Source organism: Schistocerca piceifrons, chromosome 3 (assembly GCF_021461385.2).
Source record: "Schistocerca piceifrons isolate TAMUIC-IGC-003096 chromosome 3, iqSchPice1.1, whole genome shotgun sequence".
Classification (NCBI taxonomy): domain Eukaryota; kingdom Metazoa; phylum Arthropoda; class Insecta; order Orthoptera; family Acrididae; genus Schistocerca; species Schistocerca piceifrons.
The window spans coordinates 598,875,501-598,884,587 of NC_060140.1; the positions used below are offsets into that span (position 1 = coordinate 598,875,501).

The 9,087-nt window shown below is 40.6% G+C and overlaps 1 protein-coding gene across 1 annotated transcript; it reads right to left on the reverse strand.

Annotated features, from left to right (window-relative positions):
* Positions 1 to 351: 351 nt before the first annotated feature.
* LOC124788874 (chondroitin proteoglycan-2-like) lies at positions 352 to 7,708 on the reverse strand. The gene is made up of 2 exons (XM_047256157.1): positions 7,696 to 7,708; positions 352 to 2,147 (listed from the first exon to the last, which is right to left on the reverse strand). The coding sequence occupies exons 1-2, from the start codon at positions 7,706 to 7,708 to the stop codon at positions 352 to 354; spliced, it is 1,809 nt and encodes a 602-aa protein (XP_047112113.1).
* Positions 7,709 to 9,087: the final 1,379 nt, after the last annotated feature.

Consider the following 9,087-nt stretch of genomic DNA (forward strand, 5'->3'; position numbering starts at 1 on the left):
TGTACAATACATAATCACATTAGCATAAAAATTTTTAACATAATATACAGTTCAAATATATAAATGCACTTTTCTGTGATTCACAACCAGTACAAGAAGGCCAATCAAAATCCTGTAGTTTTACACACAAATGCAGTCACCCAGACATATCCAGATTATTGCTACATCGTCTACAATATACAGTACTGTTGGTTTTATATGCAAGATACTGGGCAATAAGGACTAGATCATAAGCACGACATGATCCCATTGACTTGTAGGGGTCTTGATCACCTGACCCTATGGAGCTCTTTGGTTCTGCAGTAGTTGGTGTAGCTGATGTTGGACCATCTGTAGAGGCATACTTGTTGGTCAAGCTGTAGATGAGCTAGATGCTACGGTTGATCCTGATTTACTTGCGCAGCCAGCACGGTATGGCCAGTCACATACTTCCAGAGTAGGGTTGAAGTGGAGTCCAGCAGGGCAGTCAAACGTCACGGGTTTCCCATGGTCACATTTGCAGAACTGACTGCAGTTTGAGGCATGTGGAAGGTGCTTAGCAATTGAAGTCTCATCTTCATATATTGGGCATGTGCCGACAGCTGGACAGTCTCCTGGTGGAGGAGGCTTAGCTGTTGAGCTTGATGCTGGAGTTGATGCTGATCCACCTGTGCAACCTGCATCTTCTGGCCAGTCACATACCTCCAGAGTAGGGTTGAAGTGGAGTCCAGCAGGGCAGTCGAACGTCACGGGTTTCCCATGGTCACATTTGCAGAACTGACTGCAGTTTGAGGCATGTGGAAGGTGCTTAGCAATTGAAGTCTCATCTTCATATATTGGGCATGTGCCGACAGCTGGACAGTCTCCTGGTGGAGGAGGCTTAGCTGTTGAGCTTGATGCTGGAGTTGATGCTGATCCACCTGTACAACCTGCATCTTCTGGCCAGTCACATACCTCCAGAGTAGGGTTGAAGTGGAGTCCAGCAGGGCAGTCGAACGTCACGGGTTTCCCATGGTCACATTTGCAGAACTGACTGCAGTTTGAGGCATGTGGAAGGTGCTTAGCAATAGAAGTCTCATCTTCATACATTGGGCATGTGCCGACAGCTGGACAGTCTCCTGGTGGAGGAGGCTTAGCTGTTGAGCTTGATGCTGGAGTTGATTCTGATCCACCTGCGCAACCTGCATCTTCTGGCCAGTCACATACCTCCAGAGTAGGGTTGAAGTGGAGTCCAGCAGGGCAGTCGAACGTCACGGGTTTCCCATGGTCACATTTGCAGAACTGACTGCAGTTTGTGGCATGTGGAAGGTGCTTAGCAATAGAAGTCTCATCTTCATATATTGGGCATGTGCCGACAGCTGGACAGTCTCCTGGTGGAGGAGGCTTAGCTGTTGAGCTTGATGCTGGAGTTGATTCTGATCCACCTGTGCAACCTGCATCTTCTGGCCAGTCACATACCTCCAGAGTAGGGTTGAAGTGGAGCCCAGCAGGGCAGTCGAACGTCACGGGTTTCCCATGGTCACATTTGCAGAACTGACTGCAGTTTGAGGCATGTGGAAGGTGCTTAGCAATTGAAGTCTCATCTTCATATATTGGGCATGTGCCGACAGCTGGACAGTCTCCTGGTGGAGGAGGCTTAGCTGTTGAGCTTGATGCTGGAGTTGATTCTGATCCACCTGTGCAACCTGCATCTTCTGGCCAGTCACATACCTCCAGAGTAGGGTTGAAGTGGAGTCCAGCAGGGCAGTCGAACGTCACGGGTTTCCCATGGTCACATTTGCAGAACTGACTGCAGTTTGAGGCATGTGGAAGGTGCTTAGCAATAGAAGTCTCATCTTCATTTATTGGGCATGTGCCGACAGCTGGACAGTCTCCAGGTGGAGGAGGCTTAGCTGTTGAGCTTGATGCTGGAGTTGATGCTGATCCACCTGTGCAACCTGCACTATCTGGCCAGTCACAGACTTCCAGTGTAGGGTTGAAGTGCAACCCATCAGGACATTCAAACAGTACAGGAGCTGCGTGATCACATTTGTAGAAAAGTGAACAGTTTTTGCTGTCTGGTAGATGGTCTGTGTGGTCTACTGGATCTACTGGCGGACAGTCCCCTACAGGTGATGCACGGACGGCAGCAGTAGCAATTACGACTAACACGGTCGTTAATACACTTGCTGAAATAGAAGAAGTGTCAACATTAATTATCTTTTGCTTACAGACATTCTGTTTGTTAAAATTTAATATAAACTGACAGCTTACTTCACACATAAGACTAAATTTTCCATAGTTGGACTCAAATAGAATATCATACTGGAATTGTAGGGGCCTTTGGGTGCTAAACCAATATTTTTTGCCCTCTGCTGTTATACTGGTTGCCACTTTATTTATTGTCCTAACACAGAAGTGAATTTTTTGCTAATTTTAATAAATAGATGGAAAGAAACTTAAACAAAATGGATAATACCCTATGCCCATATTACACCCTACGCCTGACGTCCTTCTTGGTTTATAAATACTTATTGGTAATTATTTCTCCGTACATTCCTAGAACGAATGATACAGTTTGTGTATGGTTTCAATGAAGCGATAACAGATCATTTTCTTTAAACAAAAAATTCCATGACCATGGCTCCATAGTACACTGGAAAACTACTGGAGTTGTATGTTTTAATTCTGGAGTCCCAACAAGATTTCTCATGATACACTTGCCCTCTACAAAGGACAAAAGCTGGTGGAGGATGACGTGCGGTTGACGAGAGGTTTCTTTTCTTTACTGGGAAACATTTATGTTATTGTAATGACTGTACGAATGGACTTTTTTGTGTGTAGAGTCATGTACTTTTCCGTCAGGAAGAAGTTTTATTTCGTTGCCAAACTAACTCGTCAGGCTGTATTCGAAGATAGCACATTGAATTACTCTTCCCATTACAAAAATATCAACTCTAACGCTATGTTAATCCTATTATATATTTCTCTTGCAGAAAAAGAATGACCTGTCGTTTGTGTTTCGCTGTGAACCCGAGATCAAGTCCGTGAGAAAGTTTGGAAACGTGTTTGTTGATGCAAATGCGAATCATGCCAATTGCTGAGTTACTATTCATCGTGTTTAAATTCACGTCGTTACACACAATTCAATATTTTTTTTATGAAATGTAGTAAAATCCAGTTATGTAACACTGAATGACATGACTGAACATCTAATTCTTACCAGGCTGTTGCAACATTTACTTGCTAAAGTAGTGTATCTTACAAACCCGGAAATATTTTTCGGCTATTTTCTGAGACCACAACCTCCCGGTACCCAACGCTTTGAGGAACAGTTGTACGCTTATCTGATAGTCATAGAATCTCCTAGTGGGAATATGAACAGTATAAGGGAAAGGATGGATTGCTTCTCACTGTAAAGATGAACTGGTGATTTGCAGACAGGCGTAACGAAAAAAATTGTTACGCATTTAGCATTAAGCCAAAGCCTTCTCCAAAAATGTAAATACACACATACACACGAATTCATTTACACAACCTAAAACGCTTCACTCACATGTGGCCGCCATGTGCGGCAGCTAGAACCGTTTTTGCTGGTCCGAGTTGACGGATGTGGCGCTCTAGTGTGCTTGAGTCGTGCTAGCTTGTGTGAATGAATGTGTATGTGTGCTTGTGTGTTTTGCTTTCTAGAGAAGGCTTTCGCTGAAAGCTAAACATGTGACAACCTGACTGCAATCCAACGTCTCAAGTTCATGGTGAGAAGCAGTGTAACATTTTCTGATAGTTATAGGTAATGTAAAGTACAAATAATCTTATTTTTCCTCCTTATGTTTGTAATCGAAAAATCAAGATCGTTCCAAGACAACTTTCGCATTAGACAGATCGTTTTAAAGCGATCGAAGTCCAGGGTATATTACACGCGAGGAAGGCGGGGAAAACTACTGTTTCCTCTGTGATCACTCACTGTTATACACCAATACCGGTTGAGCTTCTAGATCAGTTTGAAGAGTGTGGAGAGTGATACATCTAAAATAAAGAAATTCGGGCTCTTGTTGTAACTTAAAGTGAACTTTAAATCCGTTATGAACAGTGGTATGATATTGCTGTCATTGTCATTCTTAAAAGTTTAGCCATTTATATCGGCATTTGTCAGTTAAAAGCTTTCAGTAAAGGGTCGTAATACTCCCATTACCTTTACTGTCCGCCAACGGCAGTAACATAACTATAACAATTACGTTACTCGATGTCTTGAGGCTCAGATTTACAAGAGATCCTTACAGCCAGCACTGTTGAATACGGTTTCATATCGGAGTCGTCTGTTACGTCAGATGTTCCTAACAAGAAAGCGGGGCAAAACCAGGCCAAACGTTTCATATTTTAAGGTAAAAGCCCAAGAATCTTCAAAAAATTATAACTGCAGTATTCGTACGGCTATGTAATACCATCAAATACTTTCAAAATTATGAATTTCATACAGTGCATCATGCATTTGAAACTAATGCAGGTCAGAATGTCGTAATGAAAAAAAACTGTGATTAAGATGCAGTTCTGTACCTTCCATGATTGTAAACTGAAATATTAATCCTCGGCGAGAGTAGATATACAAAAGAGAATAAGGAAAATAAAAGAAACTAACATGGGTAGTGCAGCAAATAGGAAACCTAGTGCAGTACACAATCCTCTACATTCTACTCATTGGTTTAAATAATACAACAACACTAAGTATGAATTTACTCAAATAGCCGGCAAGGTAGGATATATACTTCGTGAGAACGGGATAGCCAATTTCTATCTTTTTCCTGCGTCCTACGGCTTTGGAACAACTGGATAGTCCACAGCCGTAATTACGGACTTTTAGATTACACCATGAAATGTTTTACGTCTGTCATTAAAAGGAATAACTGTCACTCCTGATTCCGTGGCTTCGATCGATTCAGAAACTAGAAAATTTTGCGATTATTGGGTCTACGCCTAATGTTGACTAACCCACAACGGAGCAAGCAACGACAACATTTAATTTTTTGTAAGCAGAGAATACTCATTTACTGCAAAAACAATCGGCACCCATATGTTTTTTATGAATACCGAACTGGAGGCTTTCTATATCATTTTATAGCTACAGTCATCTCATTCGACTTAAGTAGATACTGATGTACTGAGTGAACCACAAGTTTGACCAGTGATGTAGTACAAAAGCAGCCACTGAATTCTAAATATTACAGAAGAAGTCCAGTGAAGCTCTCGTAAAATGAATGCCTTGTTTTCTCGAATGATGTACTACCTTTAAAGAAAATTCACAATCAACCTTTGTGGAAATAAAGTAACCATGTGAAAGAAACAGTACTACATGCAGCAATGTAGCAATCACGGTTAATTAGCTCATTCGTTTCAGCCTTGAAACATTTTTCCACACACATCATGTAAATAACACGGCAATGTACACATGGATTAGGAAAAACAGCAGTTACATGCAATGAGATGAATGAAATCGTTGCTGATATGAGAATATTGAAGACAACGTGGTCCTGGCCAAGACGTGTCTAGCCCTGAGTTAAACACTAATTTGAACATAAATAGGATACTGGTCTTCCAGAACGGCCTGCTAAATTAGGAATTTTTTTTCATTGATAGTAATTTTGAACTTGTAAGCTTAGAAAAAGCTTTTCACGATGTTGACTGGAGTATTCTCCTTCAAATTCCGAAGGCAGTAAAACGCTATTTACAAAATGACAAAATTTACAGATACCGAACGGCAATTACAAGGGCCAAGGGCCATGGAAGTGAAGCAGTGTTTGATAAGGGAGTGAAGCAGGGAGAAAAAAATGAAAACTATGGTGTGACTGTGACAATGTAATTCTGTGAGATACAGCAAAGGACTTGGAAGAGCAGTTGAACGGAATCGACAGTGTCTTGAAAGGAGGATTCGAGATGAATGTTGACAAAAGCAAGACACGGAAAACGGAATTAAGATTTAAGTGTTGGGAAATCTTTCGTGCATATATTTGTTTGGGTTGTAGCCATGTATGGAAGTGCAACATGGTCGATAAACGGCTATAAGTATTTCATACAAGAAGAGAATAGAAGCTCGCAAAACGTCACACTACAGAAGAATGCTAAAGGTTAGATGGATAGGTCTCGTAACTAATTAGAAAAATGGAGAAAAGAAATCTGTGGCTCAACCTGACTAGAAAAAGGGACTTGATAGGACACTTTCTGGGACATCGAGGGATCTTAAATTTTGTACTAGGGGGGCGGGGGGAATGGTGGGGGTGGGTGGGGGGAAATCGTAGGTTGAGACCAACAAATGATGTAGCAAGCAGATTCAGAAGGTTGCAGGCTGCAGTAGTTATTAGCAGATGAAGACGCAGGCACAGGATAGAGTAACACACTGAGCTCCGTCAAAGCAGTCTACGGACTGAAGACCATAAGAACAACAATAATTTCGGCTGTTGAATCCCTGTACACAATTAAAGAATGTGTATACTTTTCCTAACTTTACCTCATGATTCGGGGTAAAGAGGTGCAGCAACTGGGGTGAGAGCATTGGGATAGTCGTTTATTTTCTGAGCGGTTAGGAGTAAAGCCTTTCAGTACTATTTTCGTGACTTTCACAACAGTGATAAAACCACTTTCGTGTACATTACTTCAAAGACACGTCCAGTAGCCCTCTTCAGGTACTATTAGCTAAAGAAACAGTAAAGGTGTACTGCATAACATTTATTAACAGTCAAATTCTGTCCCAGGGTAGTGCCTTGTTTGACCCATCTGAACAAAATCATGTTTTCGTGAACGAAGGAAATAAATGATTTTCAAGATACCAGAAAAACATCTGTCAAAAGATAGAGAAGATCCCTTGTGTATATCTAACATGTGCAAATGAGGGTTAGACAACTCTTTTGGAAAACCTACGAAACAGCTATACCTACTAAACAACACATATAAGAATAACGATCTTGACTGAATATAATGAAGTGTTTGTAAAACAAGTTAACACATGGTAACATACATTATGGTAGAATTCCTATCGAACTGGTTGAGCAGAGAATTATATAAAAAATTTACATTCGAGTCAGGAGCACAATTACACAAGGAAATTACATAAGTTCTATGTGGAAAGTGTTATGCTATTAATATCGAACTACAAGTCAAAGCTTGGTGCCAGAGAAAAGCGATTTTTATTTAAAACGTAAAGGTGTACTGCATAACATTTACTAACAGTGAAATTCTGTCCCAGAATAGTGCCTTGTTTGACTCATCTGGACAAAATCATGTTTTCGTGAACGAAGGAAATAAATGATTTTCAAGATACCGGAAAAACTTCTGTCAAATACCGGCACAGTAGAATAAGAAACTAAACCGAGTGGTATCAATCATAATACATCCACTGAGAGCTCAGTAAGTTTTAAATTTGTGACTATAAGCAATGAACCCATAAATTCTATCTGACCTTGTCCTGATTGTTCATTCGCCTTTCAATTAACTGAATTTTGCTGTACTTACAATAACGAATCAAAAAATCTGCAAATCACAAGTGGTAAACTTTCCGACGAGATGAAAACGTTGCACCCTATTCCCTGTGACAATACACTTGGGAATCGCTCATAATCATAAACAGAAACGTACCTGGTATAGAGAAGATCCCTAGTGTATATCTAACATATTTGTATTGGAAATCCTTTGAAAGAGAAAAGCAGGAAACAAATGGAGACGGTAGAATAAGCTATTGATGTAACTCACCTCGTAGATTCATGTCGGAAACTCGTCCGAGCTTTCGACGATTCTAAGCGAGTGTAGCTACTATGGATAACGAGTGGAGGCTACAGCTTATATATCACAGCATTTATCGAATTATCACAGTTATCTTGATCTTATCTCACAAAGTGCAACAGGTGGTATGCCACGAACGGGAAATGCCAAATTTCGGAAGGTTACAGTGCAAAGAAAAACGCCCATTCTTTCACACGCTCTTGACATGGTACATCACGTCATATCGTTAGGCATGGAGATACGGGGATATCTTGGCGGGGAAATGCACTACGCGCATAGATACAGCCGTTGGACTCCAATACACGCTCCTACTAATTACATATGACGGAAATAAACAGTAGTGTTTTTCAAATATATATTTAACTTAGGAGATAACGTTGTCCCTCAGAAAAAAACTGTATGCCAGGTGTTTCTATTATTCTGTTATATTACAACGTTTTCACGTATATCTGTAAGTGGGTTACGTTGCAGAGGAATAATGGATATGCTGCTCTCTTATAAAAAATGTAGAGCAATTGCAGAAATTTTTTATGTTCAAAGTAGTTTTATAAGATATGAAGCTCAAAGACTCCATTGAATTCAGTTATTCCCCGAACTAACTGTTCCTTCGTAAAATGTGGTAAGGTAGCTAACTGGAGTACTCTCACAAATTTTTTAGTTGGCGCGATGGTCTGGCAAGTAGAGTGCTGGACACAATTCCGAGAGATCGCGCGTTCAATCGTGTATACGAGTGGGGATTTTTTATCGTTTCAGTCCGCCAAGGTTGACCCCATGTCCACACACCATGCTGTCAGTTTGAGAACCTTTCCCGCGGATAAGAGGGCTATTACACAATCAAATTTATTGGCCAAAGAAATCTGATCAAATATTGGACAAAGATGTTTGACGTGCCGAAAAAAAGGTAGTTTTATGCTCTCATTCAATATTTCGTCAAAGTGTCAGAATGGCAGACAAAAAGTTATTATTATGCCCTACAGTTGTGTATTAAGATTGCATTATGTTCGTATTTGGAAGAGGAGCAGAAAAAAATGAAAAGAAAGCATGCTTAGTTGAAGCCATGGGTTTCACGGCGAGATAATAAAAGCATTTAACAAAATTTCTTAACGGAAGCTGGAGGCTGAGAACATAAAGCCGTATGAAAATTAGCTACATGCTAATAAAGGAGAGTACATTTCAATACGTACTCAGTAAAGTGACTCATCTACATCCGCAAAAGACAGACTCACAGTAATATTGCGAATTCTTGCGACAGGGGAGATGTGCTCTAGTTTACACTACAGCCCTCAAATACCGCAGTGAAAATTGACAAAAATAGTAACACAAATGAAACTTCCTGGCAGATTAAAACTGTGTGCCCGACCG